General features: G+C 43.4%; 1 protein-coding gene and 1 long non-coding RNA gene across 2 annotated transcripts; both read left to right on the forward strand.

Moving 5' to 3' along the window:
- The first annotated feature begins 4,764 nt into the window (after positions 1-4,764).
- Positions 4,765-26,921, forward strand: LOC142054069 (uncharacterized). The gene is made up of 5 exons (XM_075086267.1): positions 4,765-5,103; positions 5,384-5,948; positions 14,700-15,238; positions 16,557-16,623; positions 21,430-26,921. The coding sequence occupies exons 1-5, from the start codon at positions 4,765-4,767 to the stop codon at positions 22,947-22,949; spliced, it is 3,030 nt and encodes a 1,009-aa protein (XP_074942368.1). The 3' UTR covers positions 22,950-26,921.
- LOC142052468 (uncharacterized) lies at positions 5,975-10,471 on the forward strand. Its single transcript, XR_012658852.1, has 2 exons — positions 5,975-7,493; positions 7,678-10,471. It is a non-coding gene; the product is annotated as an uncharacterized LOC142052468 (long non-coding RNA).
- Positions 26,922-27,889: the final 968 nt, after the last annotated feature.

Below are 27,889 nucleotides of genomic sequence, written 5' to 3' on the forward strand. Positions count from 1 at the left end.
ACACAAAAAATTATTTTAGGTGATTCCTTAAAATCATTTGGATAATCAGGTCATTCCCAAACTTACTTAGAAAAGGGGATTCCTCTGCTGTTTGTAGCTACGCTGCAGAATTGTTGTGATTGCTTGTGTGCAGGTGGGAGTTGGCAGTATGGGTAATTTGAGATATATGGCACGGATGTTCTCATACAGAATAACTCCTTCTTTCCAACTCTCAGTACCCATATGCCAAGGTAACTAAACTTCTTCCTGTGTGCAACTTAACAGCAGTAAAGTATATCCTTTGAACTATGTTATTTGCCTTTTTTATTATTTGCATGAAAACCTAGCATGAAAACCTGTGGGGCTATTGCTTTGTTATTTTCATTATTCAGTGGGGTTCCTGCATCTTCTCTGTTTGGACAGTTGTGAGTTTACATTTCTTTCCCCGTACCAGCTAGATGTTACCTGTAAGAGGATGACAGTCTAGACATCTAGGGGAGGTTGGCAACCTCGTAAGATTTGATGTCAGTTCTTTATGGAGGGCATAGTAAAGAGAAGTACTACTTGAGTGACATGGCTCTCTCCTCTGTTTATCTGGTTGTTCAGTCCTTTTAGGTGTAGTTACAAGCAAATTAATCATCACAGGTATCACTGAATGCCATTTTGCATGACATAAAATCATTCAGGGAAAGAAGGAATAAAAGATTGAGGTCCACCCACTCTGTATTGGAAACTGCAGGTGATGGCTCTTTTGGGAGAAACTTTTCAATCCCTAAGCACATACTATTAATTAGCTCATCTCTACTTTGGTAGGAATATTTTTACAATGTACAGAATAAATTGTTTGAAAGCCAGTCAAGAAATAAAGACTGAAGGTTAGTAGCCTTTAAAAAGAATTTCTAAACAGGAAACTTAGCGGTTCTGAAAATAAAGAAAACACCTTGGAATTTAAATTTGACAATGCTTTGAGAACCAGTGAAGGATACAAGGGGTTGAGCAAAATTAGGACATTTCAAATGGTGGCTGATAGTGAGTTAGATATCTTGTAGCAGGATTTGTTTATCCTTATTTTCTTTTTCTTTCTTTCTTAGTTAATGATCAGGCAAAAATCCCAACAGCTTTAATGGAAAAACTCAAAACTATTCCCATGCTTTTCATCTGGTTCATAACTATTTCTTTATTTAACTATCAATCTTCTCTGGAAACCAACGTCTACTAAAAATGACAGTAATATGTGGAGTTTTAGCCTGAAAAACAAAGACTCATAACAAATAAATAACTGATTTATAAATATAAATAAGTAAAGAATTTATGGTTTGGTTTTTGATTAAAGAAAAATGCCTATCTTGAAAGGTATGCACTGTAAGCAGTCCTGCTGGATGTAATTAGTAATTCAGGCTAAGTTAAGCATGTCTGTAAAGCCTGTAGAATCAAATAATTGTGGTACATTGCTATTGTAAAAGATTCTGATGGGCAGGAAAACAAAATGGGGTTTAGATGGCACCTGGCGTGTAATTTTTACAAAACTGCTGCATGGTTAAACTAGAGATTTAAAAAAATTAATTACATTGAATAATCATGTTTATGTATGACTGCTTTGGGTGTTTTTTGTTATCTATGTTGCAAAATGTCATCCAGCTTCAAACATACTTAATACAGGTTCTCTGGACATCTGCAAAATACTGGCTCATGCAGGGAGCGCACAGAGCACACCACTTCACAGCGTCCAGCTGCCTCAACTGATCAGAAACAAGGGAACAAGCAGAAAAAATGTGCCGCTCAGGTTTTGACAAAGCAAATGGCCTTTAAGGAAGCGGTGCCCCCACCGGGCCCGGCACCGGGGTCTGGGCCGTGCTGTACGGCCTCGAGAGACCCCAGAGCACCGGCCACGGGGGGGCGAAATCGGAGCGGGAAGGCGGGAACGGGGCTGGGGAAGGTATTTCCTCGCTCGGGGCGAGACGGGACGGGAGAGGGAGAGGGACGAGACGGAACGGGGCAGGGCGGAACCCGGCGGGGCGGGCCGGGGTGGGGCAGGGCGGGGCAGAGTCAGGGACGGGACGGGGCGGGACCGGGCGGGGCGGGGCTGCCGGGCAGCGCGGGGTCCGGCTGCCCCCTGCTGGCCGCCGCCCCGGCCTCGCCGCGGCGGGCTGAGGGCCCCTCAGGCCCCCCCAGCCCCCCGGCAGGCTCCGGCAGGGCTTGAGGAGACGCTGAGCCTCCGCCAAGGGTCTCTCCGGCCTCGGTGAGCTGGATTTCGAGGCGAGCAAAGCCCACCTGCCGTTGCACGGGACGCACTAGAGCTGCTACATCTACCCGAAGATGGTGCTGAGCAAGTAGATTTTGGGTTCTTTCTGGGTCCGTGTGCTGGTTTGGGGCAGCACGGCGGTTTTGAAGCAATTATCCCAGTCTTCCTCACGTATCACATTCAGTTTTCATGCTTGCAGAGGGCTTCCCTTTTGGAGGAACGTAACACATAAGCTCTTTTCTGGACAACCACCAAATGGGCACCAGTGCCTGACTGGGGACGTAGGTGGTCCAGACCAATTTTGTATGAATTTTAATCATTGTGAAGGCTGAATTACCCTCCCCAAACTGCACATTGTTTGGACGTAGGGGCCTCCTTACCTACTTCTTTGATCTGAGCAACTCCTGTTGTGCTAGTGAGCACAGCCAATTGAAAAAATGCTGTGAGAGAAAAAATAATGCTTCACACCTAACCATCTCACAAACACACAAAGTATGGACTCTCCCTGCTTACACAGAGCCCGTGCAGGGAAGGAAAGCAGCATGGGATAAGTACTGCTTCATGTATATTGACATACGAGCCACTGGATTCAGTCTGGATCTTTGGCAGGTTTGTGGGTGACTCTGCACCTACATGCGAGTAGACAGTACCTACAAATAGTGACATATAGATTATAGGCCTTCTACTACACATCACCAGAACATCTCTTTCTTATTTCCCCACTCTCTATGTAATTGATGCACAGTTTTTCAATCATAAAGGATAGCATACGCATGTTTATGCTGCTTGTCAAACTGATGGCAGCATTTCACGCTGCCGCATTCTGCAGCATAGGCACTTCCAAAGACAAAATGCATGAATCAGTACTCTTGTTTGCGCTATCACTGATACGATGTTTGCCTAACCAAAGGCACGTTTTTTTCTGCAAAAAAATTATTAAGATTCAGGTTTGAAGTTAAATTATGTCCTTGTTTTTCCCAGCAGTATATAAACACCTCAATTTCAGTTGAGTTGCTCTGGATTTGTGCTGTGACTGAGAATATAATATCTCATGTCATTTATGAATTATTAGCCTGCAGGTGTAGCTATTCTGGGAATCATCCCCAACTCTATAGCTTTTCTGTGTCATTTCTGAAGACAATCCAAAGATGAGTTTGCATCTTAGGTAGCTTTATATGCACTGGCATGCATCCCCACAAAAATACAGCAGTGGTAGCAGTGTATTGGCTGCAAAACCTATCAAGAAACCTGAGAAAATACAAAGGTATTAATTATGAAAAAAAAAATCAGCTCCTGCAGAGCTCCACACTACCACAGCTGGGCCGTGGATTCCCTGGGGGGACAGATCCTGGAGGTTTATCCCCATTTATTGCTTGTCTTTTTGTGGTAGAGGTATTGGAAACCAGAGGAAAACCTAGGATCTCTCAGGAGTAGCTGACCCCAGAGTCCTACTTCTGTAGAGGGTCAGGGCAGAGAGTCCAGGAGCTGTTGGGCTTTTCATGTAGGACTTTGTCTGGCAGGGCTTTCAGGTTTCCCTGGCCTGGGCAGGAGCCTGACAACCTGGCATACCACCAGCCCCACAGAATTCAGCTGGGGGTACCAGCCCTCTGTGTCTGGAGCCTTTGCTGCTGCTGCTGCACAGCATTTCGGTTTTGACATGCTGGTGTTTTCAAAAGAAATAATGCTTAGTCAAAAAAAAAAGACCAGCCAGCTGTAAGTGATGTATTTGGTATGCTTTTTCTGTAGCAAGGGGAACAGTAGATCAGCCAGTCTGGATGGAGACTCCCAACAAGTTTCAAATAGAATTTGGGGCGGGGGGGGGAGAACAATGTGCTGCTTCTCCTCTTTCCTGTATAAGCGATAGCAACTGGTCTGTGTGAGAGCATTGCAAAGATACACTGAGAGGGGCTTTACGTGCGTGCGAGCCCGTGGATGGAAGGAAGCTTAAGATAATGGATCAATAAATAATGTTTTCTGTAATTGTTCTTCTGCCCATAGCTGTTGTATCTGTGTTGGTCAACTTGCCAAAGACAAAATGCGGCATCGCCGTTAGTGCTGAAGTGGACACATGCTTGGTGTTGCTTCCCCCCAGTAGCATGTGGAAGAGATTAGGTAAGGGAGGTGGCTCCTGCTGCGGGGAGTTATTCACGCTTCAGAGCACTTGAAAGGTATGCTGCTTCTCGCACATCGGTGTGAGCGCTGCTAGAAGGGGTCTAGGAAAGCTGCTTTATCGAAAAGCGATGCATATCACCGGAGCTGCATGGTTTTGCAGTCAAAACTGATTTTGCAGTCAAAATCAGTCCTCCGCTTCGGTTTATGCTGCGGCTGCCAGTAGCCTCAGAGAAAACGGCAGCTGCCGATCGTGGTTGTCTCTGGTGTAGGTCCCTGAGGATCAAAGTGACAAACAAGAAATCCAAACTACCAGTAACTTTTTTCCAGCGGCATGAAATTTTCTATAATGGAAACTGCGCTGCGCGTGTACTTCATTTCTGTTGTTTTGGGGTCACTATTATTGTCTTTCAAGAGAAGTAAAACCACTGGGAATGGAAGCCCACCTTTTAAGATGCCTACACACCCCCGCCGGGCGCCTCGGGGTAACCCTCGCTGCCAAGAGACGCCGGCGGCCCCGCGGGAGGGCCGGAGCCGGCGGGAGGTGCGGGGCAGCCCCCTCCTCCGCCCCGGGCGGCCGGAGGGGCTGGAGGAGCGAAGGAGTTAAAGGGAGGCGCTTGGGAAATCTGATGCTAACGAAGCCTCAGGAATGTTGCACATTTCCATTCCCCTCCAGCTTTCGGAGGAGGTCAGTCCCCGCTACGGGCAGCCGTTCCGAGGATCCCAGCCCGAGGCCGCACTTGCTCCGGGCGCTGCCCCGCACCTTCCCGCAGGTTACGCGGGGAGACGGCGCGGAGGGACGGGACGGGGGCGGTGTGAAAAGTACTCCCCGATTTTGGGATGCTCTGGCGGGACCTGCAAAACCGAGGGGCAGAGGGATGGGATGGGATGGGATGGGACGGGACGGGACGGGACGGGGCGGGGCGGGGTGGGTGTGGGTCCGCAGCTCTGCGCACCCCGGGCTGGGGCGGCGGGAGCGGCGGGCTCGGGCCACCCCGCACAGTGGGGCTCCGCAGCTCCCCCTGACCCGCCGCGGCCTCTCTTCTCTTGCAGGCGCGGCCGGAGATGCCGGGGAGACGGCTGTGGTGGGCGCGCTGCTGGCTCGGCGTCTGCCTCTCGCTGCTGGGCGCGGGGGGCGGCCCGGCCGAGACCTGCCGCGGCCCCCCCTGCGGCGGCGGGGGTGGCGGCGGCGGGGAGGCGCCCCCGGCGCCCTGCCGCGGGGCCCGCTGCGGCGGCAGGGCCGGCCGCCCGCCGCGCTCCTTCCTCCACACCGCCACGCCGCTGCGGCCGCCGCAGGGCAAGGCGCCGCCCGCCGCCCCTCACGCCGCCCCGCCGCCCGCCGCCCGGGGGGCCGCGCCGGAGTCCTGCCCCGGCGGAGCCTGCGCCGCCAACGGCACCCGCCGCGACTGCCAGGGCCTGGAGTGCCGGCTGCCGCCTCGCCTGCGCCCGCGGCCCCGCAGCCCCGGCTGCGCCGCCCCCGCCGAGGGCTGCCCCGAGCCCGCCCCGCTGCGCGCCGCCGAGAGAGCCGCCCACTTCGCGGGGGACGACTTCGCCTACGCCGGCCCCGAGCTGGGCGGCGGCGCCCTGGGGGTGCAGCTCACCTGCGACGTGAAGCCAGGTGCGGGGCGCCCCGAGGGGGCCGGGCGGGAGGGGCCGCCCCGGGGGGCCGCGGCGGCGCGGCGCGGCTCGCCGAGAGCCGCGGTCACGGGTGTGCTGGGTCTCCTCACGCCTGGCAGGGCTCGGCGGAGCCGAGGGACTGGGGCACCTCTGGGAGCCCGGCCGTGAGGGCGCCGGCGCGGGGACACCCGACCTCCTGATTTTGGGAGAATTCGGAGGCAAATCTGGCACTGGTCTTCGTGACCTGGGGGGAACTGCTGCCCCGGCTCCCCTCCCTTCTCCCCTTCATCCTGCCGCTGCATACATGTGTGCACACAGGAGACCCACAGCAGATGAAACATGGCAAAGCCTTTTTCTGTGCTGTTTTTAAACAAGAGTAAGACCTCTACCCATCTCTCCCCTCACAATCTGATAGTTCTGGTGGTTTTAATTTATACCAACATTATACAAGGCTTTGGTGGAGTGTGTGTACGTTCCACACCCATGATGAATGGACTGGTGCTATTGGTAAGAAACTTGCTGCTGCTGGCAAATAGTCTTGCTGTAATAGCCAGCAAACAAACCCTAAAGAAATTGACGAGCCTGTTTTACTGCACATCATTCAGACCACTTGTCTGTCAGTTGACAAGAGCACAGTTCTGGTCAGTCTAGGATCCCTGTAATAGCCAGGTATGTCCATGATTATACCCACAGTCAGCGGAAGGTGTTTTGTAATTGCCTGGGATTTGTGGATTTACCCACATGAAAAGCACCAGCAGATCTTTAATGACTGCAAAGCAGTTCAGTTTCTGTTAAATGCCTTATCTGGAAGTTATAAAATGTATGAAGAAGTGTGATTTATTTTATTCCCCATTGATGTGAAAAGCTAATGGAAAGCATGAAGAAGGTCATTTAAACGTTGTCATGTGTGTGGCTAACCCAAGGGTTGTGGCTGCTTCAGACACCAGAGCCCATGCCAAGCCTCATTAGCAGTGTCTACTTAGCAAAGTGACAAAGAAACGTTTCCTCCAAAGCAGACTCAGCTCTTAGTGGTGATTCTGGTCCCAGGGCTGAGATTTAACCCTCCCTGTGCCTACTGCAGTCAAACTGTCTACCTTCATCTTGCCTGATATTGCCCACAGATGCCTTACAGAACCTCTGTATGCTCCGTGACCAAAGGTGGACAGAAAACAGAGTAGTCGGTATGGTTAGCCTCCATTTTCTCTGCTTCTGTGCATACTCTTTGTACTATCATCATAACCGCCATGCCTCCCTTTTGCAAAATGACCCAGATATTTGCATTTTCTTTGTCCTTACCAAAATCCATCTCTGTGTAATACAAGCCCTGGGAAATAATAAGGGCATTCTGCATGGACAGAAAAGACTAATACTTCACGGATGGTGTTGAAAGCAGACATTGTGTATCTACATGAAGGTCTTACAAAGAGCATGCAGCTCAGCATGACCTCTTTCTCAAGCATCATCTTGTTCTTTGGCCGTCTTCAGAGGACCTGGATCAGTCTGTGCTGCCCAGTCTCCAGTACCGTCAGCACTTCCAGCTAACATGGTAAGTTACATGCACCCCTCATCTCCTAGGCCTTAGGGTTAGGTCCTCTGTCCCCTCTGACGTGGGTCAGAGGAAAACAGAATAAGGGACATTCAAGCAAAAGGGTTGGAGGGTGAAGACACTGGGGGTTTTGGAGACTCGATGCAGAGTTCACTGTGGTGTTCCAATTTTATGCTCTTTGCAGGCCTCGTGCCGGGTGAAGTCTTGGAGGAACAGAAGTGTGGTTAGAAGTTTCCCTTACCAAAATCCTTGAATGTGTCAAGAATGGATTATACCTTAGGGCCTGTGGCAGTCATGGATTTGTGCACTCATCTCCTTCCTGTGGCAGAGAGAGCATCCTCTATGTTGGAGGGAAAGCAGCGTACAGCACTGCCCACTAAACTGCGTAATCTCATGGAAGGCACTGTCATCATGGAAGCACACAGTGGGCAAACCTGGGATAACACGTGAGCTTATGTGTGTGAGAGAGCTTTCAGATGAGGACAGCTGCACCCTCAGAAGTTCTCCGCTCTCGCTGGTTTTGCCTTTTGGCCAGCGAGTGACACCATTTGGCACCAGCTCACACCCAGGCCCACTGCAGCAATCATGGCTGCAGTTGGTGTGGATGAGACCTGCTGTAGACATACTTCTGTCCAGACTGGACGAAGAACATATGTACTTGTTTTGCCCATTCCGAAGACTGGACCCAGGCCTTCACAAGGCATTTTTCTCTCCTAGGAGTGGAAGAATAGCATACTGCTTTCATCAACAGCCAGCAGAAATTCCACGTTCTTGGCATCAGGAGCAAAAATATAAGCCGTGTTGACAGTCTTTGGTTTCCTTCAAGTCAGGGTACAGGCAAGCATCCAGTATTCTGCTCTGCCTGCAACCTCTTACATTCTCTGCATTTGCCTGAGACCTCCTGAACACAGGTCAGTGGGTTTCCTGCATTAGTGCAGAGGGTACATTGTTCAATCCCCATTTGCAGGTGGAATGGTGGGTCTCGGAAATGAGCATGGTTCTGCATAGCAATTCCAGCAAGGCTTGTCTACTAGAACAGAACAACAAAATGTGATTATCAGACGTCTAATTAGGGGAAATGCTTTTATGGTTGTCTGGGGAGAGCTGCTACTCAAACAGCATGGAGTGAACACAACAGGGCAAATGCAGGTAAGGATCATGAAAAGCATACTGCAGTTCTAGTCTTCTAAAGAGCCCTGCTAGGGGAGACTGAGAGCTCGCTCAAGAGCTGTGCCCAGGCTGTATGATGGAGATGATGGCTTTCCTGCCATGAAATTTTGTGGATAAATCTCATTATGCAGGTGTGGCAGGAGTCCATCTTACAGATGTGCAGTACAGATGTAACTTCATGGAGAAGAATCAGATTCAGAAGAACTGCCAGTGGTGGTTGGTAGTGTGTGGGGACCAGGAAAAGTCCCTCTGAAGAAAATCTAGGGCCTTCTTGAGTGCAGCAGTGGATATGCTGCAGACAGGCTCAGCTGAGCTCTAGGAGTCTCTGGGGTTAGTCAGAGTGCACAGAGTTGCCTCTAGCACTCAAGAGTGGCTGCCGTGTGTTCCCAGTCCTCTTCGCAGTGCCTTGTGAGGTGAGGCTGCACCATGTGCTCAGCATGTGACTTAAGTGATCAGGAGGCAAAGAAAATAACAGCAGTATTTTTTTTCCTGTGCACAGTACATCTTTTTGCTTTACTGCAGGGTGATGTCTATACATTTTATGGACAGCGCAGGTGTATGCCTCCAGCCCAGGCAATCATTAATTTATTTTAGCCTCCAAGAAATCCAGGAATGTCATGCAGCCAGAAAGAACACAAGTTATGACAGATTATCTGCTACCTCTACATCCTGCACCATCCTCCTAATTCTACCTCAATTAATCAACCTGAAGGAGGTTTCTCTGGCAGCCATGTGCAGAGAATTTGTCTTGGGGATTTCTAGTGGTTTTAGATCAAGGATAAAGGCACAGTTAGTTCCTGGTGGAAGAAAGAAACGTAAGGCTGCTGGCCCTTCAGTTTCATGTCTAAGGTGCTATAGCTGAAAACAGAAGAAATGGTCTATTCAGGAAGAAACAGGTCAGTGACTGTTCCTGTCTTTCTCTTGCTTTTAGGGGAACATTTCTGTCCGGTTACCATTTCAGCACATCACACTAAGGCTAGCCGCATGGGGTGTTTCTTTGCCATTGCCCTCTCCTCAGACAGCAGGGGAACTGGAATACGCTGCCTAGGTGACCCTGAGGCCATTTTTCTGCCTGTATTAATTCACTATCCACAGGTGGAGACCTGGTGGCCCACCCCAACCTATGACTACTAACTCTGTAACAATGCATGAGTAGATTTGCAATTATTCTTCAGTCACTAAGAGAGACCTCCCCTCCAGTTTACCTGTCAGAGGAGGCTGTGTTTTAGTGAGCAGAATAATCTTTTGTTCAACCTGTTGCGTAGCCCCATTCATGTGAGGTGCAGTCTTCTTGAATGCTTGCTGAAGACCATGCCTGATGTCAGCCCTCCAAGACAGTGGCCAGTATCAGGGGCTGTAGCTGATTCCTAGCACTGTGCCTGTGTTTGCAGGCTCATCTGCATGAGGCAAGTGACTGTTACTCCCCATCAGCTGCCTGCCAGAACCAGCACAGCCCTTCTATGGGGGTCGCACAAACATCATCATCATCTTTTCAACCAGTATCACTACAGCTACTATCTGGAAAGCTCCTGCCCGCTGCAGCTGAACCACCGCTTCTGTTGGCCAGGTGAAGATGCCGGATGCAAACTTGTACTCCCTTTTCAAATCAGATGAGCCCATTCCTCTGCAAGATTGTCACTGCTATTTCTCAGCAGCACCGTGAGTACACCTTGCTTCAGATGAGAGACTGGCATCCCAAAAGAAGGAATGCACAGGACCTGTTTTTGTTGCCTTACCATTTTGTGTTACCCTGTGTTTCTCTTCTCTCTCATTAATTGTCATTAAATCCTTGATTTTTTCCCATCAGACCCATCTTTCTGTTGTTTTCTTTTGGGCAGACTTCTCTGCAGCTGCAAACACCTGCATCTGGGCAAAATAATGTGCAGCTGCCATACCTATCTGTGCACTGAGCAGTGCCTACAGCCCACTGCTCTCATCTCCTGTGGTTACCAGGAGCAACTGACACCATCAGATGGCTCTGTGGTCTCTGGTCCCAATGAAGACCTTGCCTTCCCTTCCTCGCAGTAGCATGGCTGCCTGCTTTTAGCCTCTGCCCCTTGTGCAGTGCCAGATTGTGCCTGAGGGCTACCTTGCCCATGCAGTGTGCCCTCAGGATGACGTGTCCTTTCCAGGTCTACTAGGGAAGTGCAGCAGAGGATCGTTCGTGATATTGTGTTTGCACCATGGATTGATCCTTGGAGCGTGGAGCAGATAGATGTCTGCAAACAGATCTTGCCACGGCTGTGTGTGGTGTGTATGTGCAAGGAATGTAATACTGCATCTGTGGCCATGGGAACATCTGAGTGTTGCTAGTGGGTGTACCTGTTTGATGCTTGTCTGGGCAATGTGGAAAGGTACTTAAGTAGGATTGCTAGCATCTACTTATGTGTAAACATCACTTGCAGTGAAATTCTGATAATTTTAGATGTATGTGATAGAGACATCCCTATCTGACATGTTCACCATGCCTTACCTTTATATAGTTAATGGAGAGAAAGATGGCCACATTTAGGGCATTCTGCATCTGAGCTATTTTAGACTATAGAATTTTTTTGGCAAACAAGATATCCCTTCTCTTTAACAGATTGTAGTGTATCTTCAGTAGAGTCTTCTCTTCCATGCAAGAGCTTTATTAGTCTTTCTGTTGCTCTGGCGTCGTGAACTGCCAGTAGCACCAACTATACTGTGCAGCGAAGGGCCTCTTGTACCGATAAGTATAACTTTAGTCATAGTACTGCAAAATGGGTAAAAATGAAACAAAAAAAGAGACAAAAAGGATTTTTTAGGCCTCATATTCTCACCAGCTGAGCTTTAGACAGCCAAAGGACCAAAACTAATTGACTGTCTGGAATGTAGCCATTGTTACAATGGTCCGTAAGACTGTTTAGGGCAGAGATAATAGAAAGCTGGTCTGTCGTGAGTAAGCTTCACTGCAGTCAGTACTTAAAATTATAGCTGTTGTTACCGCCAGCAAGTCAGACAATTACTGTTTGAAGACAATGCTCCTTAAGGATGTGCTTAAAAATAAGGTCTACTTTATGTCTCTTATTGAATCAGGGCTTTAGTTAACCTTTGTTTTCTCTAATAACTTTGCTCATGTGTGAGAAAAGCCCAGATTCCCAGGACAGGAAGAGCCCAATAACCCTGTCTTAGAAGAGTTAGTATTCTCCCTGCCTAGACATTTGTGATGGCTGGAATAATTCCAAATGTTATTGTTATTGGTCCCCGAATCTCAGCCACTGAGAACTGGAGGAAAAGGGGTTTTGGAAAAAAGTGGTTTGGTAATATATCCTTGACTGTAGGATTCACTCCCTCTCGCAGTTCCCCAGAGGCAGTTCCCCGGGCTGACTTTTAAGTGGTGCAGTTGGACTTTTCCTCACCTCCATGAAGGTTATTTCTTTTTTTCTATTTCATTGAGAAAGAGTGTCAAAAGGCCTGGAAAGGAGGAGTTTAATGCTGTTACTTGCATTACTATTTGTTCCTTACAAACCTGGATTTGTTAACATTTCAAGATTAAAGTCAAGATCATCTCTCTCTGAAGTTGCTGATAAAGGCAAACATGTATGCAGCTCATTCAACAGTAAATGTGATGGCTGTTAGTACTATGTAGCCGTTTCCTAAGAGAATGCGTTTAGATTTTAGGTGTTCTAGTATTATAAGAATATTGTGCTCATTATTTACTATATTTATATTATTTTTATTGATAAAAGTATTGCAGTACTAGCATGGAGCCCTGTTCTCACATGTGATCCCAGCATGTAAGAAATCATATTAATGCAGGGCAAGAGGATGAAGTCCCTCTCAGAAAACTTAGAGGGAGATCTACCAAGAAACAAGTAACAGTAGTCAACATGGTAGTCAGAGCCTCAATATGTCAGCTTCCATCAGCTGTTTTTCTAGGTGCATATGCTTTATTTGGCCAGGTAAGTCATCTCTTGCTGATACATCGTGTAGTCCTTTTGCACTGTGTTGTCACTTGTACAGCCAAAATACTTGGCAAAGACCTGTGCTTTTCTGCCTGTATTCTGCGTTGTAAGCCAGACTTCTGAGAGCAAAATGTTTTGTGAAAAGGAATTTGTTAATGTCTTTCCAGCCTCAAGCACAAATGGAGCCCATGTAGGTTGGTGAAAAATCTTGATAGGCAATCACAGTGTGCTTGTAACTGTCTTGCTGCCCAATATCTGTCAATGGGCTACTTTCAGGCAAATTTGACAACAGGCAGAGGTATTAAAAGCAGGCAAGGTTGTATAAACTTTGTAAGAGGTGGTTAAAGTGGGGAGAGAGTGGAATATGAGCATTTGGAAGTTTGCTCTAGCTGGCAGTCCTTTTGGCCGGTAGGACAAAAGCAGCTTGGTGTTGCTCTGTATTCTGAGGAAGAAAGGTAGGAAAGGTATTGCTACTTATTTAGCCAGTTAAATGAAGACACAAATCCACAGGGGATCGGATTACATTGGTTCTGCTCTTCACAGAACTACTTTTTCATGTTAGGAAAGAGATCTGGGGAGTATAATTTACCAGGAATTTCAAAGTCTGGAATTTCCAACTTGGATGGGGACGGTGGCCTTTCCTGGATCCTGGTCTTCACTTTCTCAAATCCAGTACCCTGCAAACTACCTTAATATTTAAGTGAATACTGGAAAATAAAAATTAATGTGTCTTGTGCCATGAATAAAAGTATCAGAACAGCAAAATATTTTAGGAACCAGAAACGGGAACTGGCTATGATCTTTTTCATTGTCTCATCCCTGATGTTCTGCACTTGAAGAAAATTCAGTGCTGCATAAGAACAGGTGAGTGACCATATTGGATTCAGGATTCTCAGGCAGGGTGGAGCAGCAGATACTATGGAAAGCATGGCATGATATTTGCCTAGATAATTTTTCCAGCTCCAACAGTTTGTTGCTCAAATTTCCTGAACCTTATTGATGTCTGTGTATCAGCTAAAGCCTCAAATTGATTTTATTTTATATATTGAGCCAGCAACTTTCTGGACCTGACTGAACTTTTAATATGTATTGGAACTGCTGTCTTCATTTCGTATCCCCTAATTCTTGTATTGGAAGAAGGAGTGAAGAGTCTTTCCATATCCGCTTGCTTTATGACACTTGTAATATAGCACAGTTGTTTGGTTTCCCTTTTTTCCCTGAGCCTGAAAAGTCTCACCTACTTTCTCATATTGTAGCAGTATCGTATGATAGATTTTCCTTGCTGCCCTTTTGTGAACTTTTTGAGTTCTTCTGTGCCCTTTTTTGAGATGGAGAACCAGGACTGCGTTCTGTATGAAAGATGCTGTATTGATTAATATAATGTCATCATGATCCATTCTCTTCTGTTACATGTTCCTCTTCTGATTAGTCCTAGCATTTTATTTGCCTTTTTGACCTCTGTTGGGCACTGAACTGATTATTACATGGGTCTGTAGCCCAACGACTATATCTAGATATATTACCTCAAGATTGTTTCCAAGTGGTGGTAATAATCTACAAGTACAACATTGGATATAAAAAACTTAGATTTTTTTTTTTCCAGTGGGTGCCTCATTTCACCTTTATCTCCTTTGAGTTTCTTTTTGCCGTTTTACTGCTGCTACTCAGTATTATAGACTCCTTTTGGAGCTCTTTGCAATTGACCCTTACTTTTACTGCCCTTAATATCTTGGTATGCTCAGCAAGTTTTATTACCTCATTTTATCGCTTCTACAGTGAAAATTGACCATTTGCTCTTTACTGTATTTGAGCATAGGAATGATTAATTTGTTATTGAACCCCAGTGATGATTAATTTATGCCTGGAAGCAGGGGGCTTGATTACAACTTCTTTGATGTCTACAACCATAAATGATGTTGCTTATGAAATGGAAGACCTTGTGGTCCCATGAAGGGGCTACAATGATAGTAAAGGAACTGGCCTTATAATCATGACTTAAATTTAGTGAGACTTTTCATTAACTTCTTAAAATTTGAATGCCTTTGAAGAGATAATACAGCAAGCTGGAAAAATACTTTTCTGGGACAATAATCAATCATTTGTATTTCAGGAGAAAATGAAGTTCCATCTGAAGATGCCCTAATACTACAGCTGCACCTTGCAAAAGGGCATGAGAAATTTACTGAAATGCTAAAAAGCCAACAGCAGATCATTGTCGACTTGCAGCAAAAACTTGCTGAACAGCAGCACATATTGGTTAGCCAGCAACAGGAGATTCTTGAACAGCAAAGAAAAATGTATGAGCAAATGGATCTGATCAAAGTCCAGTATGGCATGCTTTTTGATACAGTAAAACAAATGTCATTTCAGAGTTTGCAAGAAGATATTCAAAATTATTTTGAAAGTCATCTTCAAGGACTTCAGAACCAGGTCAGAAATCATCTCCAGAAGTCATACTCTGTGCATAAAGTAGAAGTGGATGCAAAAGTGATTAGTGTTGGGGAGTCTTTGCTGGACTGTGGCCTTTGTGAAAGTGATGAATTTTGCAATTTCCAAAAGACACCTTCACAATGTGAAAAATGCACGTTGTGTCCTGCTGGTTTTTTCCAAATGGCTGAGTGTTCTGCAAACTCTGATCGGATTTGCCAGGTGAAATATAATTCTGTATCTTTCAGTTATTGTTTATGGAGTATTGTGTTGGACATACTGGGGTAACATTCTGGAAATAACTACTTGGAGACCTAGACAGATCCAGTTTGAAGCATGTGTTTTACTAAATGGGTCTATGGCTTCAAAGTCTGCCTGAAGTTTTTTGTGGGTTTTCTCTTTAGGATTTACTGCTCTAAACGGGGCACTAGTTTGTGGCTGTTGGGTGTGACGTTTTCCCAACCCTGACAGCTGGCAGGACCTTGATTCTTTTCATCATGGTAGGAAAAGACGTCCTAAAACATGTATACTTATACATGCTAAATTTGTTTGTTTAATCCCAATCCACTCTACAGGAACTTCTAGTCGTCTCTGAAAAGCAGAGGAAAGCTTTACGAAGCAAAATTGGGTGTCAGATATTTATTTATAAGTTCAGAAACAAAAGCTGTCAGTTAAAGCAAATGTACAAACTAGTTCCAGCTTCAACATAACATACAACCATATAAAAATATAGAACGTGGATGCTTTTATTATTAAATACATTTTATTATAAAATACGTAAGCAGCATATAAGCAAAATAAGATGGCTTTTTCGTCGCTTTCTCTTATTTAAAAGTCCTAGGATATATGGGGAACTTGATATTTAAAGCAGTGTCTTGTTTACCAAGTGTTGCCCCCAATTCTTAGCTTAACATGAGCCCAGCTGGTGACCTAAGCCTAAAATACTGAGAAGAGAACCTGAAAAAGTCTGTCAGGTTCACTTTCTGCTAGTCTCAGTTTTCTTTAACACTAGCATTTAAATGCAAATGTAGCCTGTTATTCTTTCCCCTCTGCCTGCTGTAGGGTGAAAGGAGGGCTTGTTGACAGGAAATACTACTTTACCATTTACCTGTCTTGTGTGTTTTTCAGTTAGCACCTTCCTCCCAGACTAAATGTCTTTAAGGGCCTTCCCTAACACTGTCTCAAATGTTACAACGTCCTTAAGACCAATCGAGTGATGCACTGCTCTCAAGGATGCCATACTGTCTTACAGAGCTTGCACTGTAACAAGTGTTAGCTGTACAACCAATCCATTTAGCTTGTCATCTGCACACTACTGGCTTTCTGTGGACACTGTGCAGTATTTTTGGATACGTTGTTAAAATGGGTGACAAATCCAAAACAAGGTGTCTTGTTTCCACATGCTTCTGGGATGAGCCCCCTCTCCATCCCTACATATGCCTTTTACCAGCAGATGGGTGTAACAGAGCCTGCAGGAGTGCCTGTTTCAAATTTAAGTTGTTGCGTTAAAGTGTTTCAATACGATTCTTGTGATTTACAGGACAGAGATGAATGCACTGAATCTCCAAGCATTTGTGGTGAGAGGGTAAAATGCCTGAATACTCCGGGTAAGTTGTATTCTCTGATAATTACAGACTGAAGATAATTAGATCTTCAGGAACAGGCCAAAGATGCAGATAAGGGCTCAGGCCTGTATGTGAGTAATGACGTGCTCAGCTTGTTGGTATCAAAGGGGTTGAAAAACACTCAGCTGTAAGTTGATAGCACTTCTTGTGGACAATAGACTATTTAGGACATAATATCCACTAGGAGCATTGGATGGTCCCTTTTACCTTATTTTCATGGGGGTTTATATGCGTTGGTTTTAATTTTCACTTATGACCTCACTTCCTTCTTGTTTATGCTGGTGCAAATGGGGTTAAAATCAGCTATTATTCCTGATGGAGAAAAATAGTTGTCATTTTCCTTTTGCTGCACTGGGGTAGATATTTGATTTAATCTAATGAAGGTTGTTATAGGGCCTTCCTCCATCAATCTTACTCTCCTTTAGCAACAATATGGTCAAATACTGAGGAATGATCAACAGATTCCATCATTTGTGGGGGCTTAGGGGAATTTTTCAGACATTTAAGGACAGATTTGACTGGAGTTCTGCACTGCAGACTTTGCCTTCATTAATTCTTATGGCAGTCAGACACAAAAGAGCAAAATTAGTAGGCATACTGAGCAAATTATATCTAGGTACTAGGTTTCTTTCTACTTGTCTGATTTTTGGTCAGCCAAAAAAACTTGAAAGGAACTGTGATCAAATAGAGCATTTCACCAGTTGTGCCTGCTACCTGAGGACTCCCAGTCAAATAACCGAGGGAGGGCTTCATTAGGTTTTATGTTTTTCCTCCTCTAGACTTATCACTTGTAAGAACAGTGTAGCCTCTCTGAGGGGCAGGGACTGTTTTCAGCTGATTCTGAGTGATTTTTTACTATTCCTGCCCTGCCACTGGTAGAGAAAAAAGTGAGAGGAAATTGATCCTAGGAAAGGGTTAAAAGAGAACATGGGCTCACCTACATTGTCCTTACTTCCTCTGGGCAGGAGCTGTGGTAGGTTGGATGGTATTACTACGAACACCACAGAAAACTGGAAATGACTAGAGGAAGAGAGCACTTAGCGATGCCTTACATGGTAAAGGCTGTAGAGGAGGTACCACCAGTCTTGCTATTATGAAAGAAGAGGCAAGACACTTTTAGACAGCCTTAGTGGTGGGCAGTTAGTGGCAAGACAGCTTAGGGTACAAAATTTGAGACAGAGCATTGGAAAGGTGTAAGGCTTTGTCTGCTCTTTAGTAAGAGACTGGGTTCGGTTGAGTTGGTGGTTTTGTGGAAGGAAGCCCACAGGGCCCCAGCCCTAGGAAGGGAGAGCCACCAATGTGATAGTCAGTTGGTGTTACTCTAGTCTGTGGCTTGGAAGAGGGAAGGCTGTAAGGAATTTATCCAGTGGGCTTGGTGGTGGGGGGACCCAGATCAAGAGCGGGTCTATACAATTGCTGGAAGAAAGTAAGTGAGGGCAAAATACTGCCAAGAAACAGACGGATAGTTGTGATGTGTCAGACCACAGGAAGGCCGTAGCAATGTATTTAAAACAAAAGGACTCTTCCCTTGATCTCTCCTCTCCTAGTTTTAATGGTGGTTTGTAAAGATGTGAGAGCAAACTATTTCCAATCACCTGGAATATCCTGTCAACATTGTCCCCGTCTGTCATGGAAGAGAGCATTCTTTTTATTTTTTTTAGAGAGGACTGCTACTTTCAGCCTGTCTGTTCATGATAGCTCGTTATCTTATACAAGATGCAATTAACTTGTCAAAAAGGAGGCTCAAACTGAACGTCTGTTTCGGGTAATGTAAGGGAGACAGGGATGTGATCTGACATATGAGTTCCAGATGTTGTATGTGGTTTCTTGAGCTGCACGCAAAGACTGTTGCATCTGTAGCAACTCCTGTTCATGGTACAATATGAAGGGAGACAGAGCAAATAACAATAAAGGAACATGCAACTAGGAGCATCTCTTTCTTAACCCTTCCGCTTTCCTCTACATCATACCTTCTTCCCCTGCTACTTTTTCTTGATTTTATCTGGGATGAGAGTTGTTAGGTTATTTGATTAAAGGCTAGTCATCGAGGAGCAATGACAGTTGGAGGTACCTAATCAGCAAAAATGGAGTCCAGTGCATGGTTTGCTTCTTAGACAGTCAAGGGAGTGTGGTCAGACTGTTGTCTTTGGTGTGAATCCACCAAGCAGAGTCAACCAAAGGCACTTCCCCCACAATGCCATGCAAGCTAAAGAGGACTTACTGTAGAACTTACTGTGGGATGCAGGGGAAAGAGGAATGAGAACTTAGACAAATAGCCCCCAATATGTAATTAGCTGTGTTGATTTGTGATGATCCAAATTTGACATAGAGGGTTTAAAAAGAGATGGATTCCCATACTTAATCTGCTTGAATGTCACCTTTGCATCAGGCAGTTATTGGTAGTAACAGCAGAAAAATATATGCATGGCTTACTCTAATTACCTTGCAGTTGCCTGGCCTCCACGAATGGTGAGAACTCGTAAATGGGCTGCAGAGATACTCAATTTCACAAAACCAGCTTGAGTACAGCGGGGCTGCTCACTGTTAAACTAGGTGCAGCAGTGCCCAGAGCAGGAGCAAGGCAGAAGTGGGAGAGGTTGTCAGGCGGTGAAGTAGGGAGCAGCACAGTGTGCTGCTGTGCGGGCTTTCTGATGTTTGGCTATTGTCTGCTGCTTGACCTGTCCTGGGAAAAGGGTAGGATGCTGCTTTTGCCACTGTGTCCACAGTATGAAGCATTCTGTATGCTGCTTTGATGTCACCTATTTGAAGTACATACAGGGGAAACACCTGCTCCAGATCTAATCAATAAAAGACTAGACAGCAAATAGGTGAGAGTAGTCACCGTATGTATTGGTAAAACTTGATATTTATCAAAATACTTAAATGTACATTAAAATATTTTAAAGAAGCAAATAGCACAAAAAGTATTTCTAGACACAACTGCAGATCTTCTCTGCTATGTGAACCAGCTGTATTTGTGTACTCAACAGCAGTTCATCCAGTATTTCTCAGTGATGGGAGAGCCATTGATATGAGAAGTAGAACTGGTAAAGAAGTGACGTGAGCAATTACACCATGGTTAAAACGGATTTCAAAAGGAATGTTTGGGATTTTTTTTTCTGTATTCCCTCTAGAGTGTTCTTAGTTGAAACAATGTGATCTTATTTATTGGGCTTTTGTTTCTCATAAAAAAGCTGGACACTTTCAGGGGAACAAAGTGTTAAGTTTCTCTTGACTTTTTTTCAAACAAAAAAATCTTACTGTTCTGCAGAGAGCTCTTTTGGGAAAATGATACCTGGTCTCAGAAAGAATGTTCTCACATAATAAATTGTATAGTTCTACATGTCAGTGTTAGTGGAGAATCATCGCTTAAGCGAGTGAAACATAAATAGATGAAGAGATATGAGGATGGATATATGAAGCCTGTATAAATTAACACAGTGTCTGGTGTAATATCAAAAGTGAATTTTAGCCAATATTCTGACATCCCTTGTGGGCCAGGTGCATGTGTACTGCTATGTCTTGCATTTCACAGTATGTGTGGTGAGCTTTTCTGCCTCCATCAGCAGCCTGCATAGCCAGCTCCACCCTGGGGTTAGCAATGGACAAAAACGGCTTGTTGGGGTCCATGTCAAATGCTGTAGTCCCAGTCTCAGAGCAAATCCCAGCCCAGATATAGCAACTTCCCAGCTGAAGAATAAAGCAGATGTACGACATGGTATTTAGATAGTAAAGGATATTTAAGAAGAGCTATAAGAAAGATGATTATTAAGTTTTGATTATGGTGGTAAAAAAGCAGAAGCAAGTGCACTAGTGATTAAGCTTGGAGGCACAAGCTGCAGTGGTTATTTTTTAGGGTGCCTCAAATCTTGTGTGTTGATTTAGATCCTGAAGGTTCTGTGCATAAAGGTTTTGTGCACCGGGTGCTCCAGCTGGAGGCATTGACAGCTGGCAATGCTCTTGGAAAACTTCCATAGAAAATTACAGGCTGTTTTTAAACCCTGCTCTTTGGGTGTGCATTCTTTGATCCAATGAGGTCATGGTGTAGCGTTTAACAGCACAGAATTACTTTATGTCAAGTAAAGTAATTTCAAATGGCACCTCTAGATATTCTCTTTATTGTTTGCAGCAGTGTTTTATTTTAACTTTAGACCATCACAACCACTGCTGTCCTGTGTCCGAAGGCAGTGTTTTTCCACGTTTTAAATGTGTGGACTTCTGCATAATGATTTTAAGCCTGCTGTTTACAATTTTGTTTTTCTTACTTGTCTCTTGCAGGTTCTTTAAAAACTGTACACAGAATGCCCGGGGTCAGTGTCCCTTGGGTTGAAAAGCACTGCTTTAGCAATCACAACTACATGACCAGGCAGACAGTGCACATTTCTCCTTGTATAGGAGAACTCTCCATTAGTTGAAAATATCTTTGCTGCTTAGTACACCGGTTAGTCACCATGCCTTTTACTTCAGGGAAGGGAGAGAGTGTCTTTGGAGCAATATCTTTGTATCTGATCCATCACAGGTTTTGATTAGATTTACCCCTATGTAGCACCTTTCCCACTCTAAACCACTGGACTTGGCTTGGGCAAGGTGAGTTACACCTAATATTTCCTCTGTTTGCTGTCAAGGTTCCTTTAAGAGCACAAGCTGATCTACCATCATAATTATCTTCTGTTTTCTCCCTTATGATTAGATCTGTTATCAAAAACACTTGATATGTGGAGTTGTAGAGTTCTTATTTTTAGTATTTTAAAGGTATGACAATAAAAATTATCTGTTTCCTGTGAACAGGTGGTTTCCGATGCCTTGGAATTGCTGAGAAAGATGCAGCTTTGGGAATGTGTGGAGAAGAGTATTTCTTTAATAAGGAAATGCAGGAATGCCAAGCATGTTTAAGATGTGAAGATGGAATGGTGGCCGTGCCTTGTTCTACTGTCAGTGATACAATTTGTTCGGCAAACAGTGAAAACAAGCTCTCAGAGTCTTGGGTTGCAAACATCGTTCTACCCTCTGTAAAGTCTGGCATCTCTCAGGTCTACTCTGGCTTGAACTTGAAGATAAAGGGAAAGGTTCCCTGTGAAATCCTATCCGTTGAAGATAGCAGCCTGGTATTCAGGCAGCATGGTCTGTTGTGGACTGACCTAAATTTTGCAGTAAAGCACAACTGCAGGAATTTTTTACAACTTTCCTTAAAGCTAAATGGCAGTGAGGAAGGCTATGAACTAAGTGGTGTTCGCATTGAACAGCCAGAAGGAAGGTACTTCCAGAGCACTAGTTTAAGCAGTGCTGCTGAAGTGGAGCCCAGCCAAACTCTTTCTGTGTATTTGAGGAGCCCAAATCAATTCTGCAATCAAAGTAAAGACTTAAATATTTATGATCTTAATACCCCACTAAGTTTGTTTTGGTTGTCCCACGACACGGGTGCTGTGGCACTCAGCGCACAGATGTCAACAGCAATGCATTACCAAACCAACTATCGACCTACCTTTAAAATAATTTCTGTTTCTGACCCTTACATGCTAAGTTTATCTCATGATGGAAGAGCTATAAAGTTCACTGAAACTGGTGTTGTCAAATTTGTGTTCCACCAAGCACTGTATTCCATGGGTCATATGTGCATCCGGGAGGGCTTCTCCTTAATTTCTTACATCAATAGGAATGGTACCAACAGAGAATTAATGAATGTATTTAAATCTGGGGTAAATTACAGAGACACATCAATATCTGCTTCTGGGGCCACAAAAGTTGGTGCTGGAGATCTGATTAGCTTTGAGATACTTTCTCCTGCACAGTGTAATGTTCGATATTTTGGAGATAGTTCTGGAATTAGTATGTTTAGCCTCATGTGGATCCCTTCAGCAGTTTCTAGTGCCATATCAGCCACAGTTTCTGTTTCAGGTCTGCCAACTGGTGCTGTGAGAAACAAATTGCTGGATTTCACCCAGGTCTCATCCAATGAGAAAGAGATACAGCTGGTTTCTTCTGGACAGCTTGCTCAGAAGTATTTCATTTTTACTGAAAAGGGAGTTGCCAGCCTTGCATTTAACTTAAAGCTAATCCACTCATGCAATGTGCTCAAAATGACTCTCAATCAGTTGACCATGGATCACATGCAACCCACAGCAATTGCTCAGCAGATTGGAGGTCAGATGCCAGAGGGAAGCATATGGACCAGTGTGTCCCTCCGTGCATCTTTTGAAGTGCGTAACGGAACACTGATATCAGTTTCTCTTGACTGTGTGCGTGGAAGGATCAATCAGATCACTCATGAACATGGAACCAGTATATCTATTTTATGGATTTCATCTTAATTTCTGTGCAGTGAAGTTAGCACAGAGTTGAGATTGCAATTGCATTTGGATTCTACTCTGATTCTATGCATATTTGACACCTTATACTGTGTTGATGTGAGCAGATTGTTCCACTAAAATACTCTCCATTTTAGGAATATTTAAATATAATCTTAATTGAATGATAGTATTTAAAGAAGAGAGAGCTTTCAGTGTTCCAAAATTTTGCTTCTGTTAACATCTTCAGGCAGGGGAACCTTTAATTCAGATCAAACTCTCTTGTTTTTAATAAAGCAGTCTCTTAAAATTGTTTATTTCTGGACCACAAAAAATTGCAGGTGAGGGTAAATACATACCTAGTATGTAGTGCTTCAGCTGAAAGCAGTACAGCCAAATATTGGAAACCTGCTTGCAGTTTCTTTGCTGCAACAGGCTAATAACAAAAACCCACTTTGAGGCTGATTGGTCTCCATCTTACAAAATGTTGTGTTTTCTATAAATGGAGAGAACATGCCTGAAACTAGAGATGATAATATGCTAACACTGAAGTATACATGCTTAATATGGTAGAAATGGATGTAGGTCAAAAAATAGAACATTGTTTTTACAACAAAAACATTGGATCTAATGACTGTTCTAATTTCATTTGGAAATAATCTACATTTAATTAATTTGGGAAGGCTTTTTCCTGTTTTTAGTTTTGCCAGTGAAAAGTTGCAGGATGAGAAGGAAGGAAATCTATTCTAGAAAGTAAGAGTAATAGGAGAAAAGAAATTAGTGTTAAAAGAACGCCTTGAAAATTAGACTTTTGGAAATTAAACAAATTTCTATTCTGTTTCTTATAAATGACAAAATATTTTTCTGACCAAAAAGGAAAACAATTTACAAACATATTTATTTTGCTGACGGATACTTAATTTAAAAACATTTGGGTTTGTGGGTTTTTTTGATAAATCACTGTTAATTCAAAGAAATGGTGTGTTCAGTGACACTGATTTTTGTTTTCTTCCAACTCTTCCATCAAGCTATTCTTTCTTTTTCTAATCTACATAGAGTTTTGTCTCTCTTTTTCTCCTTTCTCTTCCACAAATGGTGCTTCACTCTCCTTTCTCATTCTTTTGTTAGGAGTAAATGTCATGCTCTGTCATGTAGCTCGGCTCTTTCTAGCCTTCTTTTACCACTCCGACTAAAGAACAGATGCATGTATGTCACATACGTAATTATAGAAGAGGGACATTAATAATGCACTTGCAGGCTGCCTTACATCAACCTTACTGAAAGAAGGAATATTACGCACAATATAACTTTAATGTAGGTGCCTGCCTGAGTATGTATATCTAAAATATATGTACTTTCCTCTGTTCTTCACCTCTTTTGGGGTTTGTCACGCTGTTTTTCCTGTATACTCTCCTAGAATTTTCTGTAAAAGAATGAACCCAAGTGCAAGACTTCTACCTGGTCATTCTGTTTTTACTTGTAACTTTATAACTGTGTCCGTAACACCGAAGGTTGTCTTTCTGTCACCTTTTTTTCTTCAAGTGTATATTCAAAGATGAAGGCTTTGGACAAATTGTTCTCCTGCTCCAAATAGAGAAGAGTTTTTCTTGCTTTCAGCTGCAAAGTCTAAGCAGTCCATCTCAAGATACCTCACTGGGCATTGTGTTGAAGCCAGCATAAGTCTGCAAACCACAGTAAGTTCAGTCCTGGTGTCCCCAAAGTCTCTGACAGAAGTCTCTGAGCCTGTGTGTAGCCAGGCTCTCATTTGTTTTCGCAAGGTCATAAGGAAGGATGAATTAAAGCTAATATTAAAGATGTTCAACATTTGCAAAATACTGTTATCATTACAGGGGTATTTTGTAGTGGTAGAGAGAGACTTCTGGAAGGAGAGCTTGTGTATCTGTTATATACAGAAGAGCTGCATTACCTAGGAGCAGAGCAGTTTTTCTGGATGCTTCACTCTGGAAGTCTACTCAGACCGAACAAAGATGAAATGCCACGGGAGTTAAAGTTTTCTGATATATCCCTCTGCTTTGTGTAGAAGGATGCATGTGCTGTGAGAGGAGCTTTGCAGATAGCAGGCCTGGCTATTTCTAAGGTAAGACTTCAGGGGAAGACAATGTTAGAGAAGGCTCAAAATGATACAATTACGGTTTTGTTTTAGAGAAAGTGAAGAAAGTGACTTTCTCACAGACATAACCCATTATTTTCCTATGTTGTTCTGTGCTGTGCAGTTGTGTTAAAGGCTGCCACTCCCTGGTATAATGACAATTTAGGAGTCATTCTAGATTTAAACCTGTGTAGCAGATACCAGAATCCGATGTTAGATATAACCTGGTGCAACTTTAGTGAAGTGCAGATGTTACTTGAACATAAAAAGCATTTGCCTTTATATAGCATATAGAAATCTAATGACATGATTTATATAAGTATACTTTATTTGAGTGAGATTGTGATATCAGTGGAATTTCTTGGATATGGAAGAGACTGATGCTCAAGTCCTGTATTATGCGCATATTGGTGGTACTTGCATTTAAACACACCGGTATTAAATGATACAAAAACTACTAGGGAGGTACAAGAGAATAGTATTTCAGCTAAGAGAGGTTTCAGGGTATGAATTCTTCAATGTAGTAAATTTTCTCAGAGGATCCTGGGCAGCATGCCCATAATTGCCCTTAAATTCAGAGTAGATTTTTAGATGCACAGTGGCAGAAATGCAGTTTTTTGCATCCATCTGGTGTTGATAATGCATCTAATACTGTTTTGCTAATGTCATCTGTGATAAGGTACTCACATGATGGGGAAAAAAAAGTCTTATTAACTGTGTAGTATTAATTGCAACTTACAGCAAGCTTGGCCTTATTTCAAGCAAGAAAAGGCTGATCATCTGAGCCTCTTTTGCATCTCTCCCTTTTGGAAAAAAAAAAAAAAAAAAAAGCCTGAATCCATAGTTCAGGCCACTCACTGACCTTGCTTATAGTATAATGAATTTGGAGTGTGTTGGAATCAGTGTGGATTTATGATAGCCTAATTAACAGCATAGTATATAGCCTTTGCATCTATGAAAATGATATATATTGCCTCATACCACGCAATGTTAAGTGGTGCAGCTATGATCCTAAGTAAGATAAGGTTCAAGAGGAATCAGACAGTGTACAATGAATGCTAATTTTATGGCACTTATCCCATTTGCTGTAATAAATTGCATGTTTTATTGACAGGTATATCTTATTAATTATATTTACAACTTTTGAACTTTTTTGTTCATTTTTCATATGGTTTCTTTCTATTAGTAGCACAATATAATACTGTGAAGTACAGAATTCATTTAAAAACTTTTCTTTTGCATCTTTTCATACCATGTTCGTAAATATGGTTAAAATAGCTGGAGACAGTCTCTCCAATCCTTCCTGCCAGAGAGTGTTTCCAATGGAGGTATTCGTAAAGTAATAGCATAAGTCTGAGCCTGGCAGAATCTAGCTGTATAGAAAGGGTTTAAGTTAATACATCCAGGAAGGCAGGTGGTTATTTCACTTATATTATGCAGATAATGAGCAACAGGTTGTTATAGAAGACTTGATCATTACAGAAGGAAAATAATTTAGGTTATACAGTGCTGCTCATACGGGAGGAAAAAGGATTTGGCCTACAAAAACCTGCATTGTTTTGTATTGTGAAACATTTTGCAAGTTCAAAGATTTTACCTGAATATATTATCTATACAATTTTTTTTGTGCTTTCTATGAAGTCAAAACTGGGCAGAATATGTTAAGTCCATTTTAATATTGTAGATGCTTCCTCTGTTCTGTGGTCTCTGCAGATGGCAGTACACTGTGAAAACTACACTAGTTTCAAGTGGTGCTTTATTATGAAATTTCCTACTTTTGAAATATTACCTTGTTTTAAAAATACTGTTTAGATACTTGCCTTTGTTAATATTATGTTGTAACATGTTTTAAGAGAACTTTACTGAAATAAAACAATAAGGCTTCATTGGTGTGTTTGTGCTGTTCTGAGGAAGACTAATTGCAGCTATTGCAATTTTGACGCTTTCGGGGCCAGGCTTTCACAGATGTTATCTGAATTAGTTACCCATGTTTGCTGAAGTGGCACTAAACAAGGACAGTAATAACACACACTTCTAGAGATCATTTAGTCTACCCATTTTCTGTTCCCTCTGTTGTAACTGTAGATCTGAGAAGATGAAAATTGCATTTGATGCTACTATACTAATAAATACTTGTGTCAAAAGAGCAGTACAGTTTATCTTGGTCATTGTTACCACCCTAGTAATACAGGGAAGAAAAATGAGAATGCATTTTTTTAAAAGGAAAAAATTTGTCTTGCCTTGGTGCTTCATAGGCTCTCTCATTTGTGGAAGCTTTGAAGGTGTTGTGGGGCATCCTGGTCAGACCTTTGCAGTAGTACAGCTGTGCTTTTGTCAGGGTCTGTGAAAGTTACAGCTCGTGTTCTCAGGAGAGACTCTTGATGATTATTTTAAATTATACAACTGTGTCTTCTTTTCAGAGATGTTATTGTTTATTAGATCTGAATGAAAGAGAGGTGCTGTCAAATGACCTCCATTTAGAAATAATTTTGAAACAGATCCCTCCAAAATACAATTTGAGACCAAATAGGTATTTATTTCAGCCTTTTCCATTAAAAGCAAAAAAGAGAAATTTTGCATGATATGTTTTTCACCAATTGCATTTGTACTGACTTGAAGGGCTCAGAAAAAATAATTCCTATAAGAAGGGGAGTACAGATGTCATTAACATAGCCTAAAATAGCTAAGGGTGAAATTCAGAGGAAGGAGAAAAGAAGTATTTGTGAAATACTGGTGAAAACAGAACCATCCTTCTCCAGGCTTCATCTAAAATTGCCCCTTCTCTTCTGGCCTTCAGCAGCTGATATGGTTTATGCCCTTTCCATAACAGTCCAAACCACCTTGATCTTTGACT

Source organism: Phalacrocorax aristotelis, chromosome 2 (genome assembly GCF_949628215.1).
Source record: "Phalacrocorax aristotelis chromosome 2, bGulAri2.1, whole genome shotgun sequence".
In the NCBI taxonomy this organism is placed as follows: Eukaryota; Metazoa; Chordata; class Aves; order Suliformes; family Phalacrocoracidae; genus Phalacrocorax; species Phalacrocorax aristotelis.

Coding starts and splice junctions, on each gene's coding strand:
- LOC142054069 (XM_075086267.1), top strand. CDS start 4,765: ATGGAAGCCCACCTTTTAAGATGCCTACACACCCCCGCCGGGCGCCTC. Junction 5,104..5,383: donor TGCCCCGCACCTTCCCGCAG/GTTACGCGGGGA, acceptor CTTCTCTTGCAG/GCGCGGCCGGAGATGCCGGG. Junction 16,624..21,429: donor AAAATGCCTGAATACTCCGG/GTAAGTTGTATT, acceptor TCCTGTGAACAG/GTGGTTTCCGATGCCTTGGA.